The sequence below is a fragment of the Mercenaria mercenaria genome, chromosome 17, assembly GCF_021730395.1.
Source record: "Mercenaria mercenaria strain notata chromosome 17, MADL_Memer_1, whole genome shotgun sequence".
NCBI lineage: Eukaryota > Metazoa > Mollusca > Bivalvia > Venerida > Veneridae > Mercenaria > Mercenaria mercenaria.
Window position 1 is genome coordinate 25,201,559 of NC_069377.1, and position 22,565 is coordinate 25,224,123.

Below are 22,565 nucleotides of genomic sequence, written 5' to 3' on the forward strand. Positions count from 1 at the left end.
AATGTTCAGATGATGTATGCTGAATTCTGTATAAAATTATAGAGCAGTCTGCTATTGTTTATTTTATGTTCAAGAGCCCTGTAATCATGTCAGCCACACCATTCATTAAATGATATGGATGAGAGACTGTGGTTAATATTTCATTAGTAATTCTCCAGTCCCTTCAATGTAATTTTTTATGCAAAATAAATTCATTTGAAAAGTCATTATGCTGATTTCTCAGATTTTCTTAGAATTTTCTCTAAATTTCTCAACATTGCTGACAAGCATTTTTTGTATATGACTTGAGCAGATTACTTGCTTTAAAAACAAACAAACTTATGGATTTCTATTTCATGAAAAAAAAAATATATACGAGCATACTTAAATTAAGTATCAAAATGGTTACACTTAATATGTTTTTTATGACTGATATTTCAAAGCTCTGTTTTAAATTCTGATTGGCTACTTCAAGTTCCGCTGAAGCCAATCAAAAGACTCCTTTCTCAGTCACTCTAGCATAACTTCTATAAATACAAAAACTTTTTCTCCTGCAACAAACACTGAAAAAGTAGAATTTCTAAAAGTTCTGCAGCTTGTCTTGACTATCATTCTGTTCCAAGGGAGCTGAAATGGCAAAATTATTCCAATTCGTGGCGGTCTTCAAGAACTGTATTGGCATTGTATTACCTAGTCCATTCAATGCATTATTGGCTTCATGATTTGGAAAATCAATGTCATTCTCTAGAAATAGTTCTATAAGTAGCTACAAGTGGTGGTTAAGTTGGGAAAATGTCAACAAAACACATTATTTTCTATAAAATCTAATAAATCTTTGCCATCTACAAGTATACATACTTACAACACAAATCATATGGTAAATAAACATTATAGTGTACTTGTGGACAATTCAGACAGAAAATTATTCTGATTTTTCTAGACACAAATATTCAAAGTGTTAATATACATTTTGAATGTGTTAGTGTTTGAGTTCTAAGCATCCTTTTCACCAATTTTTCAGTAATAAAATGATGCTGTCTACTTGTAGCAGTGAGCACAATGCCCAGCTTCACTGGAAATTCACACCACAGACCCGACCGTAATGCTTGATACCCCATCCTGTCACAATATATTGCACCTTAGTTAATTAGTCCTCTTTAAATGCTATGTCCTCTTAATTAAGTGCAAAGTGATGAAAATGCTAGTACAACTTTTCACATCTTTGATATGATGCAGCCAGGCAGTAAATCCATAACCTACTGCATTTGAAAGTATAAAAATTAAGTTTTTGTTTGAGGTTCAATTTGTAAATCATGTAATTTTCTCTGTAGTTCAGTTTTGCTAATAACCTGTGAGTTAGTGCAAATTGCAGTGTAAACCAGTCTTGCTTACATTTGTGAACATTGCAATTTGCAAAATGAATGTAAAACAGTAACTGTTTTGCTAATATTTGTGAACATAACAATTTGCAAATGTAAAACAGTTTCGCTAACATTTGTGAACAGTACAATTTGCAAATGCAAAACAGTTTTGCTAATATTTGTGAACAGTAAAATTTGCCAATGTAAAACAGTTTTGCTAATACTTGTGAACAGTGTGTCTAACCATTGTAAACAGTTTTAATAATATTTGAGAACAGTACAATTTGTCAATGTAAAGCAAATTTGCTGATACTTGTGAACAGTACAACCCACCAATGTAAAACAAAGATTTACTAATAGTTTTGAGTTAAGTTTTACTAATATTTGTGAACAGATATTAGAGAAGTTTTACTTATTTTTGTGAACAGTACATCTATGGCATGAATAGTATCAATTGTTTCTAATAGCGCATTCTTAACAAAGCGAACAACGCAGCTGACCTAATATATTTATACTTTATTTCTACATTAACCATACTGTGTAATTTGCACTGCCAGATATGTCATCCACCATAAATAAAGTCATTTTTACTTACTTACTTTAAAATACATATCATGAAATAAAAGTAACTCAAATTTATCCATTCTACAGTAACACTACCTATCATTAGAAGTCAGAGCAATTTTTTTAATTTGTATACTGCCTCATACTCTTTCAGAATGAAGAGTCCTAATGGTCTTCCTGGATTTTCTGAATCTTGTAACTTAAAACCAAAATTCTGATTTATTTCTTAAAACCACTTCTAAAATTCCTACAAAAAAAATTAAAATCCTCTTAAGTCTTGTTTTAACAAATACTGAATCATGCTGCAAATGGCTAAAAATAATGCATGAGTTGATCCAACATGTGGAATCTCTAGACGCACTCCGGAGTGTCATCACTTGTAAGAGCCGGTTCTAATCCATCAAAAATAAGAACAGGATTTTGAGCATGTCGGCAAAGATTTATCAAATGGTGAATGTGTGTCACTGCCAAACACTGCGACTTAATCAGCATTTCTTGCAGCTGATTTGAATACATCAGCAATTCAATAAGGGTCATCTGTCTCTTGAGCTTTCATATTCTTAATTCCTTGGACATGAAATTTCATTTTTTTGCTAAATCCGCTATAATCATGGATTTTAACTTTGGTAAATAAAATGAAATGGGAATTTTAAAAAATGTTTGCTCAGATTTTATTTCGTAGGTTGGTGCATTTATGAAGTCCATGAAAAAAAAGTCTGGAACATTTAATAGAATTTTAATTTATCTATTTTGCCTATCATATTGCCAATCCAATCTGGAAAGCATTTGATTCAAGCAGTCCACAAAATGTAAAACTGCAATCCACTGCGAAAGAAAAAATAAAAATCATAAAATAACAAAGGGCCTCACCAGGGGCCTCCAATACCAGATTACGTAACAGTCATCCTCTTAAAGAAAATTAAAAGCAGCACAATTAAATTGGGTAAAGTCAAAACAACAAAATTTTGGGTCAAATTGCGACTTTCCAGCTTTTCACCATATATAAAGACTGAATGTGCCCCAATCGAAACATTGTTCTGGGCACAGACAGGCACCTCGGGTAGGACCACTGACCTTCAGCAAGTCATGGCAGCTGGATGGCTTCCTCACATGAAAGAATTCTACACCCTAACCCTAATATGCTCATTTCAAACAAATCTATATATAGAAAAATATCCAAGATAAAACTTCACCTTTTTGCAGACAAAACTCAAGACACATTACAAATTATATGCCGACAATGTCGGTTGTCTGAACATCAAAATTACATAGCAAAGTATTTGTATGAACTAGAAAAACTTATGTTAAGTTAATGTAATTCTCCAATTTACATAAAAAAATCACATTCTGTACTTAAAGCCCGCCACAAACTATACGAATATACCCATATGACCGTAATTTTCAATACATTACTTCTAAGTGCTGTCTCTTTCATATCGAAAAAATCAAAGAGCTGAATAAAATCTCACAAATGGCATCTACAATTTGAGAGAGCATTTCAGTCCAATTTGTCCACTCAATAACTTCTGATTTACTCCATTTATTAGAAATTATTTATATAATAACTCATCCCTAAAAAATGTTCAGTTATGTACTTGGATTTTAGTTAAATTTTATGACTGATCAATTCCCTCCTTGACTCAGAGCCTGGGAGAGCACAAAACTCAAGTGATTTAACTCATAGGAAAATTTTATGCCTTAACGGATGAGAATTCATACCTGTATGGGTATGGGTAAGGGTATGTGGGTACCAGCAAGTGTGTATGGGTACTAGCAAGGGTATATTGTAGTCATAGCTTCTATGCCGTCTAAACAGCTGATCGCATGTACTGACATGCTGCCGTTTGACTGAGGCCCGTTGGGGTAGCTGAATTCAGAGCTCTATGTATAGATCTAGGGTATATGGACAACAGTAAGGGTATATGGGTAACAACAAGGGTATATGGGTGGTCCAGAAAGGGTACAATTATAATATATCCATCAAGGGTATAGTGGAACTGCATAATTTCATTCCATTAACATTTCAATAAGAATGTCAGAAATTAGACCATTACAATCAATGAACTCAACTGATAAGCCAAACATAAATCAAACTGATTACCAGTAAACTCTAAATATTCACTTATAAACATGTAGATGAATGATATACTCTCATACATTTTCAGACAATTCAGACACTTTATAACTTTTATTCAACTAAGTATATTTGTGGTTTGCACACTGGCCTTCCAATCCTGAGGTTGGGGGTTCGATACCCGGCAGCTACTCGGGAATTTTCAGAAACGCTTTTCAGTGTTTCCCACCCAACTAGAGGTGTACTGGTCAGGAACCCAGGCAATCCTTGCTTGTATCAGTGCTATACACTGGGCACGTTAAAGAACCAGGCTGTCTATTCGCAACGAGCTAGGCTATTTTAGTTAGCCGGACATGCCTGTATCTGATTTCTGATCTCTCTGTCATGGGGGCTTTGACTCACTCTGTCCCTCTGGTCAGATCGCTCTGTGTCTGTACTAGTAGAGGATGAATTATGCGCCCTGTGTGGTTGCATTTGAACTATGTAAAGCGCCTTTGAACGTGAAATTGATCATGAAAAGGACGCTATATAAATCTGGTATAATAATAATAATATATTTCTTTTTACAGTACATATACCCAAGTACAAAATTAAGCTAAATGTACTCTGTGTAATGTATTTTGCTAGAGGAAAAAGGCTAAATGCATTCCATTTTGATACAGGAAAAGAACTTCTCTATCGACAGTTATTACCAGAGACAGTTCATTTAAGATGACTAACCCTTATTATCAATTACAAAATGATGAAATATATATTGATGAAAATTAAGCATCTTTATATGAGGTATCGTACTGAGTTTTATATTTAATTATTTGTCTAAATGTTTGTATATGGCATATAATTGGAAAACAACATTGATTTCCTTAATAAAACGTACAAAACAGTTTCTCGGAATTCCTCTGACGGCCGTTCTTGCAATAAAACCTACCATATGAATGAGGAATTAAATTATATTCGTTGATATCACATGACTATTACATTTGAAACATTTCATATCCCTATTTTGCAGTTAAATCTAATTTAGTTATTATTTACATCCTCACTTAATGTCAAGTTCAAAGTTGTGGAAAAAAGTAATTTGTATTAATTTAGATCAAGTTCAAAATTTGATAAAAGTTTTTTTTTTACAGGCCAAAAAAAAACAAGAGGGCCAAGATGGCCCTAGGTCGCTCACCTAAGAAACACTCCATAACAGTGTAAAACATGTTTGACCTAGTGATTTCATGGAAACAAATTTTCTGACCAATTTTCATTAAGATTGGACCAAAAAATTGGTCTCTTGCCATAAAACAAGCATTTTCTTAGATATGACCTAGTTTTTGACCCTAGATGACCCATGTTCAAACTCGACCTAGATTTTATCAAGGCAATCATTCTGACCAAAATTCATGAAGATCAACTGAAAAATACAGCCTCTATCACATACAGAAGTTTTTTCTTTGATTTGACCAAGTGACCTAGTTTTTGACCTCAGATGACCCATATTCAAATTCGACCTAGATTTCATTAAGGCAATCAACCTGACCAAATTTCATAAAAATCAATTGAAAAAAACACTCTCTATCGCATACACAAGATTTTTCTTTAACTTGACCTAGTGACCTAGTTTTTGACCTCAGATAACCCATATTCAAAATCGACCTAGATTTCATCAAGGCAATCACTCTGACCAAATTCCATGAAGATCAATTGAAAAATACATCCTCTATTGCATACACAATGTTTTTCTTCCATTTGACCTAGTGACCTAGTTTTTGACCCCAGATGACCCATTTTCGAACTCGGCCTAGATTTTATCAAGGTAATCATTCTGGCTAAATTTCATGAAGATCAGTTGAAAAATACTGCCTCTATTGCATACACAAGGTTTTTTTTTTATTTGACCTAGTGACCTAGTTTTTGACCTCAGATGACCCATTTTCGAACTTGGTCTAAATTTCATCAAGGTAATCATTCTGACCAAAATTCATGAAGATCAATTGAAAATTACAGCCTCTATCACATACACAAGGTTTTTACGTGAAATGACCTAGTGACCTAGTTTTTGACCCCAGATGACCCATTTTCGAACTCGGCCTAGATTTCATCAAGGTAATCATTCTGACCAAAATTCATGAAGATCAATTGAAAAATACTGCCTCCATTGCATACACAAGGTTTTTCTTTGATTTGACCTAGTGACCTAGTTTTTGACCCAAGATGACCCATTTTCGAACTCTGCCTAGATTTCATCAAGGCAATCATTCTGACCAAAATTCATGAAGATCAATTGAAAAATACAGCCTCTATCGCATACACAAGGTTTTTCTTTGATTTGACCTAGTGACCTAGTTTTTGATCGGAGATGACCCATTTTCGAACTCGGCTTAGAATTCATCAAGATTATCATTCTGACCAATATTCATGGAGATTAATTGAAAAATACCGCCTCTATCGCATACACAAGGTTTTTCTTTGATTTGACCTAGTGACCTAGTTTTTGACCCCAGATGACCCATTTTCGAACTCGGCCTAGATTTCATCAAAGTTATCATTCTGACCAATATTCATGAAGATTAAATGAAAAATACAGCCTCTATCGCATACACAAGGTTTTTCTTTGATTTGACCTAGTGACCTAGTTTTTGACCCGAGATGACCCATTTTGGATCTCGGCCTAGATTTCATCAAGGTTATCATTCTGACCAATATTCATGAAGATTAATTGAAAAATACAGCCTCTATCGCATACACAAGCTAAATGTTGACAGACGACGGACGACAGACGACGGACGACGGACGCCGGACATCGAGCGATCAGAAAAACTCACCTGAGCATTGCTCAGGTGAGCTAAAAAAAAGAAACATTATGTTTCCAGACTCAGAAATACTCTGACAGGGTTCCCTGAAAAGGTGACACTGATGCTTGTCTTTACTGATTTTCCCCCATTAGATTTTACCATTGAGATTAGTAAAATATTAAGATACCTGTAGTCTGAGCGACTGCACTATGTTTGTATGGCATTTCATCATTTTTCAGATTATTATATAATTTTACTTAAATCAGTACCAGGCTTTCTGTTCATACTAGTGCAATCATGGTGCATTTTTTGTGATTGTATTAGGACCTGGTGCAATTTGACTAAAAGTTTTGTGCCGAGTATATTTCATTTGAGTGGTTGCAAATTTTAGAACTGCACCGTGTTCACATGACAAATGATTTTGCTCTTGCACAGACACAAAGTCTGCACCCTGGTGCAAATCTTGCATATGTGAACAGTGCTTCATTCAATTATGTAAAAAGTAGGACAATATTTGAGCCGCGCCATGAGAAAACCAACATAGTGGCTTTGCGACCAACATGGATCCAGACCAGCCTGCGCATCCACGCAGTCTGGTCAGGATCCATGCAGTTCACTTGCAGAGTCTATAGCAATTAGAGAAACTGTTAGCAAACAGCATGGATCCTGACCAGACTGCATGGATGCGCAGGCTGGTCTGGATCCATGCTGGTCGCAAAGCCAATATGTTGGTTTTTTCATGGCGCGGCTCAATTAAAGGTCAAGTCCAGTTTGAATATTAACCCCGGCGAAATGGAATTCATGAAATCATGAATTTTTCATCACCATTATGAATTATTCATGAACTGTTCTAGATTACTTCTTAATCTAACTTCATGAAGTTTTATGCATGAAATGTCGTTTGATCTACTTCATGAAGATATCAAGCATTATTGACAGCTTCATAAAATCCTTGAAATATTCATGAACTAGCTTAAGAATGAATCAAGATTTTTTCATGAATGTCAATATACCTATAGAATTCAAGAAAAATTCTTGAAAAAAATTATGAACATTTTATTAGCAGTTTAAGAATATTAAATTCTTAAAACATTCTTTATGTGTTCTTAAGAAAAAGTCATGAATATTTAATGAGTATATCTATGATTTATTAAAAGTACTAAAATTCAAAACCTTTTTCTAGTTCAGTACCAGTTCTTGAACCCAATTGTGAGTTTATGAACTGTCCATTCATTAAACATAAAACTTAGTTTTACCTTTTACAATAAATGAATAAGTTCATGAACTGTTCATGAATGTTCATGAACATTAAATTCATGTCACATGATCAGTTTCCATTATTTTGTTGCATGCTGGGAAATTTTTTTGCACATGTGATTCAGCAATTTTTGAGAAGTTTGTGCAGCAAATGAGAAGGAAATATATAATATACTACAGTTAGGAATGGTTTAAAAGGAACATGAGTATACTGAATATCAAATAAGTAATTATGGTGTTGTTATAAATTGTTCATTTTAAAAATATAAAATCCTTCTAAAATGTCACAAGTTTTCACGACCCTGAAGCTAGTATCTAAATTTCAATCTTGAGATTAAAGTAAATTATATCTTATTTAACTTAATGTTCTGTATTTTATACAGCAATTGTTTACTTCTTATTATGCTACCAATCCCACTCCAGTTTACTGTTTGACTCAACATTTCATTTGTTGAGGGTGGAAAATGTCACTGTCACAGACTAAAACAATCTCTAGCCACTAACTGAACAATGCTTTGACCTACAGGATTTTACTTGTATCAAGCTATACTGATATTGTTCAAAGAATCCCATTACATGCAGATCTCTCAGGTTTCATTCCTACCATTGGTTACCTTGACTAGTTCATGAAACTCTTCTCTTTTTTTACAAAAATAGTTCATGAATAAATATTCATGAAAATCAAAATTTATGTTTCATGAATTTCAATACATTATCTCAGCTCTTAATAACAAGTGCATGGATACTACTTAATACTAGTACTTAATTAGTACAGGTATTATTTAGTAACTGAAAATATGATGGATTACTGTATCATCTATGGCAAAGAAGTCCTTTTATAATGTTTTGTATTGTTCATGAAATATTCAAGAATTTAAGCACAAATGTCTTCATGAAGTTATAAGAATATTTATTCTTGAAGTGTTCATGGAAAAAACATGAAGTGCAAATGAGGCATTGAAACAAAGTACAAAAATAATGCATGAATTGTTCATGAAGTATTTTTTTCGGGAATACTTTCATGAATTCTTCATGAAGATTAATAAATACAAACTTCATGAATTCTTCATGAACACAGGCTATGCTTAATGTCATGCATTTTTAATGCATTTACCACTTCATGAATAATTCATGAATCTGTTTTCATGAGCTGCTGATGCATTTGTCTCATTTGCACTTCATGTTTTTGTCATGAAGACTTCATGAAGTCTCCTCATGAAGAAGTCATGAATGCTTCATGAGTACTTCATGAAGTATGACTAAACATTTAACAGGGGAAAGCCTTATTATAATAGACCTTACAAAGTGAGTTATGATGTAACTATGTTTTACTTGGAACTAAAGCCTTGGTTCCACCTGAACTCAGAGGGAGGTTCTTCATCACTGTAGCTTGAAACATCTGAGACCTACCCAAGCTCTCCATCACTTTAACCTCCCAATGATTTTTACTAAGCTTTTTACATTTTCTTGAAGTGCAATATCTACTATGCTTCTCGAACCAAGCAAACATTTCTTTCTCCAACATTCAGTATTAAAACCGATCAATTAAGTACAGAAAAAAACAACAACACTACCAGCTTATTTAGACAAGCATTTTGCTGCCAACATGAATTCATCATGCTTAGAACACATGTAACAAAATATATTAGCCGCGTTTGATATCTGTGCCATTCAATCAAATATGCAAGTGTTAAGCTTGCAATCATCTTAAAATGTCGTCTAATAGGGCTTACACGGGCTCATAGTCCTCCCCCGATAAGCTGATTACTAGCCCAATATTGCTCGTTTTTATCGATTGCGCAAAATCAACAACATTATGAAAAGAAACAGATCTTTGAATTTCTTGCACTGTTACGGAAAGATAAATTAAGCAAATATTGCAGAAATATTTCTGTCACCAGAGATAGATAAAACCATTTCTTACACAAGTTATTTGGCGATTGCAGCAGTAGTTTTTGTCTCTACGGGGAATTTTATTCAAAACTTGTGCTGCGAATTGTGTGATTAAAACTTAGATAACACTGACAATTTTATGTGTGTGAGAAATTAAACAATCATAGAAACGAAGTGTTTTTACAATCTGCAACATCTTTCAAGGATTAGCTTCTGCACAATAAACTTTAAAAGGGAGATAATTAAAGTGTCATAAACATTATTTATCTGCCATAACTTCTCGATGAAATTTTATAGGTATTTGCAGATATTCTAATGCACAATACTATCTGTGATGCAGCTATTTTCTAGGTAGCATCAGTTAAAACAAATAACTGACAAATTGTCGTTGCAGTGAATCAGAGACAAAGGGGCTTCTATAAAATTGACACAGGGAACATTAAATTTTACCTATAATTATATGCCTAGTTGAGGGAATATTTACCTACATTTGACCAGTTTAAGTACAACATCACTAGCATTTGCATAGAAAACATTTGCCTACATTTTCCTAGCTCTGATAATATTGACCTACATTTGCCTAGTCAGGGAACTGTATATTCCTATATTGCCCTAGCACAAGGCATATAAATATATCTGCCTTAGCTCAGGCAACATACCTACATTTGCCTTTGCTCTGGAAGCATGCCTACATTTGCCACATTTGCCATTGCTCAGGGAACATAGTTGCGTGCATTTGCCTTTGCTAAGGAAACTTACGTACCTTTGCTTGATCAAGTTATTCAGCTTTAACTAAACTGGCTGACAAAACTGTATCTGCTTAGAATGTCATACTTTCCGCTCACAGTGCACATTATAAAACTATGCTATACATGCGTTATGAGCACCTCTTCCTATTCATCAACCTTAGCTATATTCAACACGCAACAGACTCATTGGTATTCCATATATCTTTTTTTTAAAGGCGATGTCGGTCATTTTTCAGAACCTGATATAAATGTGTCTGGATATGGTTAAAGGCTATCATTACAGAGCAGTAATTAACATAAGAATACAAAAGTTAATTGCAGTGCCATCACAGTTCATTGTCGAAACAATTCATCTCTGTTACATTTTTCGTTACATTTTACACTATGATGGGGCATTTTGTCAATATTTCTTTAACTCTTTGATTAACCTAATGAAAGGTTTACACTTGCCTGTCTAGAAAAAAGTGTTTGGAAGGAAAACGGATGTGAAATTGTGACAGTAAATCACACCATGAAATGTTTGATTATTTTCTGAGAGAACTATATCAAGGCCCGAGAAAAAAAATGTTTCCTGCGTCTTTAATAATACTAATTAAGGAAAAACTTGAGAAGAGAACATGATCCTATATTTGATGGAAGTCTGTATAAGAAATTCAAACAAAAATTATTTACACAGACAGATATCTTATTATTATTTTTTTGATATCTTTATTTTCCTGGCATCTGTAAAAGATGTATTTCAGAATGATACTTTTAGGTTTTATGAAAAAAACACTTTATTACTTTAGTTTTGGAATGATTTTGGTAAGTGACTGATATCTTCAATTTATTTTTTGTGGGGTCTAATTTCTGGTCAATATTTGAGTGTTTCATTTTAATCTTTCAATACATTTTTTGTCTAATTTCAGTTCGTTATGGATTTTGGTACCACCTACCGCAGTACGACAGAGCTGCCTTTGATGAGGGGTATACTAGACTTAATGATGTTTGCAAAAGTAAGTATCATTATATGTATGTACAGGGAACAGTATTTAACCTTATTTATAGTTGCCACTTAAGCAACCCATCTGGGCAATGTTAGTTCATAATTACAATGGGGAGATTAAGTACAAGATACAGAAGATATATTCCAATGTTTAGATGCTTCCCTGGTTCTGCCAGGTGAAAAGCGCCCATATACATTAGAGACTTAATCATCTCAATGTTAGTTATTTTAGTTAAAATCAAGCTCACAAGCCCAAACTACAAGTTTCATGGTCAGTGTTACCAAAGGATCAATGTGTCCGCCGTGCAAGGCCTGCATACCCTTAAAGAAATAGTACTGAGTGTAGACTTGCTAAAGCATGATTTTCTATTAGCACCATTAATCTGCTTATATAAATATTGTAATTAAATGCAAAGTGTCCAAACTGAACAACAATATAGACTACGCTATTGTTAGAAACTGGTAAAGAAACGACCATTAAAGACAGCTAATCATATTTAACAATTGTAAAATCATTTTCTCCATTTCGTAAAACAACTTCTATGAACTATCACACTGTAAAATCAACTGTCACAATGACAAGACTTCTAAAAAATTGTAAAAAAAATTTAAACAAGACGGTTATTTTATATCAGCAGCATTGATGAAATTGTGTTCCCTATTCATTGTGACTCAGAATTATGCCACTGTTTGGGAGCCATTACTCTGGAATTCTGGGAACAATTTCCCATAATTCAATTGTCAACAGTGTCATTAAGAAGCTTATAATTGTTTTATCAAGCTCCTGGAATGTTGTCTGTAATCACTGTTGAAATCTATTGTTTCTTTCACATAGTTGAAAAGAATGGGCAGTTCAATATGCTATCAGAGCTCAAAAATATCAGATACAGTAACTGTTGTTCAACACTATCTCAAATTCAACACTATATCATAGAGTAATCTAAATACTTAGTAAAAATGCTGTGTAGTTTAAAGTCCCAAAAGGCATTTAATTTCGTGTTAAAACAGATAAATCAACTGTCCAAATAGAGAGCATTCATAATGACGTTGTTATCAAAGCATCACATAAAATGATCTTATAAGATTCACACCATAAAGGGAGGTAATCAGAAACAAATAGATTCAATAATGCTTCTCAGTAACTGAAACAAATATTAAAACCTTTGACAGATATAGGAGAAAACAATTATCAGAAGTAAGATTTAACCAACTATTAATGTATTTTATATTTGTAACAAAAAATGCAACAGCCACATTATAAACAAACTCATTATGAGCCTTTAATTTGTTCACTTCTGTCATAGCATTTCATTACCTACAAATTTTGAAAGTTTATTAAGTGATGCTTAAACTTCAGTGTCAAGGTCACTTTAAATAGTTCGAGCTAAAAAAGAAGAGACAAACTTAATAAGTAAGAGAAAGATATGAGCTTAAAAGGGAGAGAAGAGCTTTGAAAAGAAGGGGAAACAGATGAGCTTAAAACTGCAACTGTTTACAGCCAGACAAGTTTGATATGTATCACAGGATGGGAAGTCGGGTATACATGTAGTCTACTCAGTTAGTTAAAGTAGCTTAGGGCTAAAAACAGATGAAATAGCTGTCCAATCAGATGTTGTGCAGAATCTTATGGTCAGAGTTAGAGCCAAAAAGGGAGGTAATCAAAACAGTAGATTCAATAAAACTTTCTTCTGTGCTCATCAATATTCAAACCTTTGACAAATATTAGGGAAAACAAGTATCAAAGATAGGATTTAACAAGAAATTAGTACATTATATATTAGCATATTTATGTTCATAATGGAATATGTGGCAGCAACATTTTAATCAAAGGCATTAAACATTGTTCTGTACAATATGGCAGTCATATTTGGAGGAGCTGTTGAAGCTGAAAAATATACTGGGCAGGCCCATAAAAGCTTGATTTAATTACTTGGTGAAAAAAAAGGAGACAATTTTGTCAGGCACAATCTTATTAGATACAGGTGACCGAAATGACTACTTAACCAAGATGTTGTGTGTTAAGCATATACAGACATTAAATTTAATATGGATGTTTCTACTGATAATGAATTATAATTATTTGAACTAACCAATATGAGGTATGGTCATGTGTTGCTAACACGTAATGAAAACTGGTATAGAATAAATATACAAATTCAAATAGAGAATAAAATGTTTAATATGAAAGCCTAGAGAATACAAATGACTTGTGTTTAATGATGACAATGTACTGACACGGAATGATAGTTCAAAATTTTTCTCATGATGCCTTATTTAGAGTGTCCATATTATTTTAAAGTGAATATCCATGTGTCAGGAATGAGAATATCTCTCGTGATGCAATATATTAACCGACTGTTCCGATTTTGTACCTGTAAGTTCTGGAGTGAATATCCGTGTACTGGGAATGTCCTAATCAAGACTACAACTGGCTGGAGATGTTGAGAATTGTAATTACCTTAGAAATGTAATTAGATCAGTAATAAAATGACAGTAAACTGAGGTTTTCTCAATCTATCTCAGACTGACATGCAAGCCATGGCCAAAGATGAAATGTTCACCTTGATTTAATTACTGCAGACATGCAGTCAAAAACTACAGCAAATGAGACATCAGATAAAAGCTTGACTGAAGTATTTGAGGACAAAATAATGAAATTAAAGAAGAAAAAAAAAACGAGTTTATTTGCAAGGTCTCAGTTTTAATTGATGATAAAGTTGTTGTCTTTAAAATTTGATTTGTATACCATTCTTTTACTTTGTTTCCAATTTATAGTAAAACACTGATCAATAGCTTAAGGTTGCATGGGGACCAGAAAGATGCTCGAGTTTATTAGTCTAGGGATCCAAACTTAGCACATGTATAGCAAATGACTGGGGACCATTGCTTGTGTAAGGCCAGGTGCTTGGGCCATTGATGCCTGAGCGAGCTGTGTTTCATGGTTTTAGACTATCTTTTAATATATATGGAGTTATGTTTACCATATTTCCACATAAAAATGCCCTCCAGTATACTCAATAATCACAAAAAAATTATTCATCCATCAGAAGTTGAGTTCATTCACATACTTTTTAAGTATAATTTGACCCCTAAAAAAATACCCCATCTCCCACCCCCCCCCCCCACCACCTTCCCCTATCCTATTTTGCAGCATGCCATGCAACCTGGGCATCAATTTAAACACAAGATCCTTTGGAAGCACAGAATGCAACCAAACAAAATAGCAGACTCTGTCTGACTGATAGTAAGGAAATATGTACCAACACCCCTAGCACCGGCTTAGTCATTTTTATCGGATAGGCACATTATACTTGATGCATTTTACCTGATTCACCGTTTTCGCAGCTACAGTATTACAGCTGTATAAACAAATACACCACTGTGACTTCTTAATGACTAAACAAAACAAGGTGTCAGTAAAACATTAATCCTTGACAGAAGGCTGGTGTCCTTAAGAAAGAATGAGAAAGATTTAATGGGGGGTGTATGTAAAAATTACTTCTGAAACCATATATCAAGATTACAATAAATAAAATATGGGACGTAAGAGATAAATGGGCGATATTTAATCCATATCTTACAAAGTTAAGCCAAAATGGCAATATTTGCGGACTTGCAATATTTGAAATAGTGCGTATTAATCTCGTCTCGAAGACGCTGAATGCATATAAATGAACTCATTAATAGCTAAGTACGTCTTCATTAACAAAAAACAATATTTCATCTAATCAGACGTGTGAATAATTGATAAAGTGACGAGGATTATCACTGATCATCCAACGGTAATTTCAGGGTAAATGCCTTCTGGAAATGTTTAAGCTATTATGCAGTGATTCAAATGTCACTTTATCTTTCAATGTTTAAAAAAATCTTTGCATATTATATCTTTAAGATTAACAACACGAGAGTTCTAAAACTAGACAATCTTAGAAAACACTCACGCTGCACTTACTTAAGGGGAAAAAACTTTTAATACACTTGGAAAAATATGGTTAAGGTCTGGGGAAAAAAAAATAACGTTATGAAAACTTTTCAATTCAATGCTTTTTTCTTAAAAAATGATTTATTTGGAAAAAAAAAGTGTGTTCTTGTAAAGTAAAACAATAACTTATAAGAAGAATGAGGTGTATTTATACAAGACATGACGTTTGAAATCAGTAAAAATTTCCAAGTTAATTAACTTTTTAAAAAAAAAAGTGCCAGATCTTAAGTCCATTTATCATGTTTGAAATCAGCTGTCAGATGGACAAAATTTGTCCACATATTTAATGTTTTTGATTCAGACACCAGTTAATTTCTCTTCTTTTGAGATTATTATAGGATCAGGACTGCTTTATCTGTCATAATTCTGTTTAAACAATCTATTATCATTTCACATGCAAATCACAGATAATTAAGAACAGTGATTTTGTCAAATGAAAGGTTATTCAACACTATAATTAACTTATTCTGAGATATTGTAACAAGACGTCAGAATTCGTCAACAATGAAAATTTCATCTACAACGTTCATTTATTTATATATCTATTTATTTGGGTTTTACGGCGCACCAACACAGTATAGGTTATATGGCGCCAAACAGGACTACAAATTTTGGTTTCACATCATTCTCATTTACATCGAAATAAAAACATGAGGTATATGGAATCAAAACTTGCATACCTGCTGGAATCACAGAGTTACAGCAAAACCAAGTGTTAAGACCCTATTAGTCGCCTCATAGGATCATGCAAGGGTAAGGCAGTGGTTCCAATTCTTTTCATACTTAGAACGTCCCAGAACCACATGGGGCAATCTACAATGTTCAACATTTAACTACGTCATAAGTAAAATTACACTAATAAGTAGTATGCCCTGGTACAAAAACTTAATATATTTTTTAAAATTTTAATCTTTTTCTCGAATTCTATTGCTTTACTTCTATTAATTACCTCCGCAAAATTCTGCTGGTCCAACAATCACTTACTTTTAAAGTTAATTAAATAGCCTAGTTTTAAACACAGTACACTGTCTAGCCAATTCCAATTTAATTTTGAAGATACAAAGTCACAGTGAAACACTAATATATTCTCTATAATCCAATTGCTTAAAGCAACTAATACATTAACATTGGAAGAATTACCTTACAAGTTAGCTAACTAATTAGAGATTTTGAAAACAACTGCATAGTGATCTCTAAGTTTCTTAAATTGTCTGGAAATACAGTGTAAATCCCCTATTGACAAAAGTGTTCAGAACCGAAGTTCAGAGACCGATGTCATTAAAATTACAGCATGTGTTGTTTTTTTTATAAAAATGATTTTAAAACAGTAAAATATATAAAAATATTTTTGAAGAGTCAAAAAAGAAAGCAAACTTAAGAATGAAATTCTAACCCTCAATTTACTTTATTGCATAAGTCTTCAGTGTACATGGAGATCAGGTTATTATGGTGACATTTCAGCTTAAATGGTAACTGAAGACTTTAAGTGCCACTCTGGGCACTTCAGGCAAGCCCTGGCACCTACGTAGAAGCACAGACCTTCTGTAAGCCAGATGGACAACTTGACCTCACAAGACTACCCCCATCAGGGCTCTAACCACCTATGAGGGGCAATTTACCACTAAACCGCTGAGTTCGCCCTTGATGTACTAAAAATTAAGCTGAAATTACCTTAATAATCAATACAGACTGAGTGTGCTACAACTACAAATTAACAAACAAAAAACTTACATTTAACTGAAAGTTTTAATTGCACTTTTAACCCAAGGCAGAGGGGTAAAACCCCCATAATTAATATATTAATACAAAAACACATGGAAATTTCCCATGAGGCATGAATTATTTAGACTTATTTAGGTGAATCATTTCAAAGCAGTTTTATCCTTACAGGCTATCTCCGGTAAAGCCTGATTAAAACGGAACTCATCTCTGTCGCTATTCAGAGACTTAAAAAATTTCAATCGAGCAACTCCTGATGCTGGGTAATGAATGATATAACTTTGTGCTAGATGACACATGGAAATTGTTCAATTACTTACAAAATACTGTGAAAACATTAATATTCATGTGGGGCTCGTTTTCGTTGATTTCGTGGTCGTTTCCCACAAAATCATACCTTCCTGACATAGCCGTTTTGAAACCACAAAATGTCATGCCCACAAATAACATGATTTCACAGTATACAACAATAATGTAAAGCAGTATTTTGTCCAGGTCTAAATTTTGATAATTTAGAACAAGATTGTGGGAGGGAAATGTTGGATAAGGAAAATAAGTTAAACTCTGCAGGACACTTTTTAGTGAATTATACTATACTCAGGTTGTAAAAACCCTCATATTAATTAATATGGTCTGGCAATCAATTAAACACACAAAGTCATCAAAGTGAGGTTCGAAACCCCTGATTACAACAGAGAATTATGTCATGTGAGGAAGCTATCTAGCTCATGTGGGTTCACTTAAAGACAGTGATTCTACGCAGGTGTCTGCACGTGCCTAAAGTTATTCCTTTCATCTTTCCTTAAAACTGGAAAGTCAGCGTATGATCTAATGTGACTGAACTCCACAAAATTTTTAAGAACAGAAACAGAGTTTAGAAAAATTTTAACATTTTAAACTTGCAGTATTAATGAATTCCAGTCCTGAAGTGATACGAATTACAGATAAGCTAGACAGAACAATGAATAGTAAATTATTAACCGCCCCAAGGGAATGTGCAAGACAAATAAAATCGTTAAAACCTTGAGACCTTTTAACAAGTCTGAGATTTTTTTAAATGAAGGAATTTTAGTAGGTAGCGAACATGAGTCAATGTTTAAAGCTTAGCGAAAATACCATAAAACATAATTGAAGCCTCCGGTTTATGACTTGCAACAAGACGAGAATTTACGCTTCATCGACCCTTGTAATCAGTATACATTTATGACGAGCAAAAATTATGACAGGATGAATGGAACAAACGTATCTCGTGCAGTAAACTACAGACAAGATCATGCGATGGTAAAACAGATATTTTTTTACAGCAAACAATGAAAAGCACTTTAAGAAATCATGAGAAACACATGAAAGATAAATGAGCAAGAATAAATCTGAAAAGCTCTCGTTTTCAATTAAAAATCATTCTGACATAACAAGTTGTTCTTAATTTTGCAGGCAAGCCTCTTGAAGGCTTATCTGTAAGGCTCACATGGAGAACAATTTAAACTTAATGAAATAACAAGGTTACAACTGATTCGCACATGAACTTCAATTGGATACATACTACAAGTGCCTCTTCTACGGTCTGACACATAGCGTCCGGTAGCGCGTCATGTTGCAGCTAACAAACAGACTTATCATAATTGTTAATCACATTCTAACTTGACATTAGTTAAAATGAGTGTACATACAACAAAATGAACAAAATATAAGCTTTTTTTTTATTTGTTGCTGAAACTGTTTCTCATTTGATGTATTATTTAGCTTGCATCAGAGTAAACTGACATCTCATTCTGAGATGTGTCTGGAGTGATTTATACAAGTTTTAGAACTTGCTGGAATAATCAACTTAAAAACGATTAATATAAACTGAACTGACATCAATTATCAGATCATGACTTAAACTGATCTAATCCTCAACATAAACAACTGAACTCCATTTCTGGGGTACTTGCACATAATATAATTTACCTTTAAAACACTGTAACCTGCTTCCCAAGGTAACAAGACCTGTCTCCTAATTCATCTTTATCATTAGTCAATTTCAAGTCAGAAATTAAACAATCAGATGCTGAAGCTTTCAGACTGGTCTCGAGATTCAGCTTTGTCACTCGTCAATATCAAGACTGAAATCAAACAATCTGATGCTGAAGTTTTCAGACTTTTCTCCAAATTCAGCTTTGTCATTCATCAATTTCAAGTCTGAAAAATCAGATGCTGAAGTTTTCAGAATTTTCTCCAAATTCAGCTTTGTCATTGCTCAATTTCAAGTAAAATCAAACAAGCAGATTCTGACTGTTTTCCAATTTCAGCTTAAGTTTGGAGCAAGAAAACTGACCATGAGGCAAGAAAACCTCCTATATTGTGAGGTAGCAACAAGGATTGATTGATATTAGAACATCTTAAAATTTTTATGCAAAACTATAAGGGGCCATAACTCCAGTCACAAAAATCAAACTTTAACGGACAAGACCCTAAGTATTATTGATTCAGAAACAGTTGAGAAATTTAAACTTTGCTATTCTACTAAGACTCTATAAGACTTATAATAGGAAATTAGTGACACAGTGACATGGAAGACAAACTAATAAAATGACTCAACATCTAGATGTGAAAAACTGTTGCAGTTTAATGCAACACACAACAACCCAAATTATATACCAAGCAAGCATTTCTGGCAATAAAACAGTCCAATTTCTCTACAAGAGTTTAAATATATAAAAGATAAAACCAAATTAAGACTAAACAGAAAACTTTGGTGCAATTTGCTGCATTTAAACAAAAACTTAAAGGTGGTCAATCACACTCAATCAACATTAAATGACATTTTACATATATCCTTTTACAGATATATCAGGAACAAACTGACCCATGACATAGGGTTAGAGTCCTATTTTCTTAATTCACATCCTGCCCCACTCCATAACTCACACCCCCTACCCCTATCTCCCTTTGATTAAAAAACGGAGTCTTTCTTTTGATTTCAATTTGTAGTTTTACATTTCCTTTTGATATATTGGGATATTTCAAAACTTTGAACCAAAAGACAAGTTTTAAAACCATGTGTACTTCAATTAAGAATTCATTTATTTCCAATCTGTCCATGTATCTTGCCGGCAAAGGGAGGTAATAATAATTTTACAAACTTCCATTTTTTTCTTAAATTTCAGCTAAATACATAAATTGCAAAATCAAATATCTAACTTATATAATATTTATTATAGTTCTTATATTCAAATCAATTCCTTAGGCAAAGTATTGTTTATTTATACATATGCTAAAATAAGGCTATCCTGGTTGGGCATCCTTAGAAGACCGTACACGTATTAAGCACTCAGTGAACACAAATATATCTAAATGATCGGCTGATAAAGTTTCAAACAAAATCATTACTTCAGCAAAACTTGATTAACCACCTTTAATACTGACTTTTCGCAAAGCCTTCAATATATATACAATTTCTTATGATTGATGGTTTCATTTTCCTAATGCACACGGAACCACGGAAGAAATCAAACAAAGGGGCTAAATTTAATCAAAGACATTTCTAGATTTTGTCTTTCTCGCTAGAACTTCAATATACGTGACAAATGCACCAGCGGAGACTTTGATAGATATTATTATATATCATTACTTCTGTGCAAATAGTAAAATGATACGAGGGTCAAAATCCGTATCTGTCAGGGAAAGCCGTTTTTTTTTTTTTCTAGAATATGCAGCGTCATCGCATTATTGTTTACTGCCATAACATAAACAAAAGTTAAGAAATATTATTTTCCACACCCAAGAGAATACAGTGTGTTCTCATGTTACAAAATGCACTTGCTAATATCAATTTAATGAGACAAAACATCAACTATAATATTGGTTTTACAAACAGAAAGGCATCTTTCAGACCATGTTCAAACAGAATGCCTTCCTTTTCTTTTTTCTATATTATTCACTTCAGTATCATGTAATAATAAGTATACACTTGGTCACCTCAGAACAAAAGGCAGTCAACTGCACTGTCATACAGAAGCAGGGAACTACTTTTTGTGCCGAACCGAAGGTATGTTTCTTCTACCTTTCCTCCAATTTCTCAAACAAAACAACCATAAGTCTTTCCTAACAGATTTACTTCGAGACAATAATGTTAACTATAAGTATGTTTACATTCTATTGTCAGTCGGTTAGTTTTTATGCCTGCCTGCCTGTGTAACATACCCTAGTTACATAGGGCTGACACATAAATCGCTAACTTACTAACATTCCAAGCATTCATAACCTAAATTATTTACCCAGACTGGGCCCCAGGTTATAAAACTAGAGTTAGCAGACCAGTCACAAACTTTAGCATCTGATTGGCTGTTTCTAAGCTTCAGTTTGCAACTGACCAATGGCAGAGCTGCATTTAGAGACTGGTCTCCAAACAAAACTTTTATACCTTATCCCGGTCCAGGCACTGGAAATTTCTGAGATGCTCTTGAGTGTCTCCCACCTAACTAGAGGCCTGTACTGGCTCTTCTCAGGAAAGACTGCTTCGCATGTATCGGTGCTATACACCCGGCCATTAAAGAACCAGACTGTCTATTCGCAAAGAGCTACTACGGCTAAGTTAGCCGGACAGGCCTGTATCTACAAAGGATTTCTCTATCTGTTCTGGGGGCTTTATCTCACTCTGTCCCTCTGGTCAGATCGCTCTGTGTCTGAACTAGTAGAGGATGAATTTCGCGCCCTGTGTGGCTGCGTTCACTATATGTAAAGCGCCTTTGAACATGTTTATCAAGAAAAGGGCACTATATAAATCTGGTATAATAATAATAATAATAATAATACCTTCAAAGTGAAATTATTTTGGAAATTACAACTTTTTGTTTTTAGTAAAAGCTTTCCAATATCAAAACAGTTACTGTTTTTGAATAATTTTAAGAACATGCATCCAAAAATTCTGTATGCTCATCTGCAGCATTCACAGCCTTAAGAGAGACTGGTTCACAGATTATGTAGAGGAAGTTGATATAGAGCATAATTTTAAGTACAGATAAATTCCAATCACATTATGTCAAACAATTACTGCTTTAACTGATGCTTTTTGAAAGTTTTTTAGATCATTATGTATACAGCCTATGGTTAATTTTCAATGAAATAATAGTCTGCCTAGAACCTAGTAAAGTAATGCAATTATAACTACAGTCAGCAATTTCCGAGTGATTGTATTTGATAGTAAATGCATCACGTAGAAACAGTTTTCTGTAATGACG

At 33.6% G+C, this 22,565-nt stretch overlaps 2 protein-coding genes across 3 annotated transcripts in view; one reads left to right on the forward strand and one right to left on the reverse strand.

Annotated features, from left to right (window-relative positions):
* LOC123537502 (cysteine--tRNA ligase, cytoplasmic-like) overlaps window positions 1-22,565 on the reverse strand; it is a 141,693-nt gene that overhangs the window by 77,401 nt on the left and 41,727 nt on the right. The gene's annotated exons all lie outside the window — the stretch shown is intronic.
* LOC123537501 (uncharacterized) overlaps window positions 1-22,565 on the forward strand; it is a 90,052-nt gene that overhangs the window by 32,728 nt on the left and 34,759 nt on the right. For both annotated transcript variants that reach the window (XM_045321234.2, XM_053529288.1), the window contains exon 2: window positions 11,566-11,652. In XM_045321234.2, coding sequence (XP_045177169.2) covers window positions 11,566-11,652 — 87 coding nt within the window. The remainder of the gene's footprint in view (window positions 1-11,565; window positions 11,653-22,565) is intronic.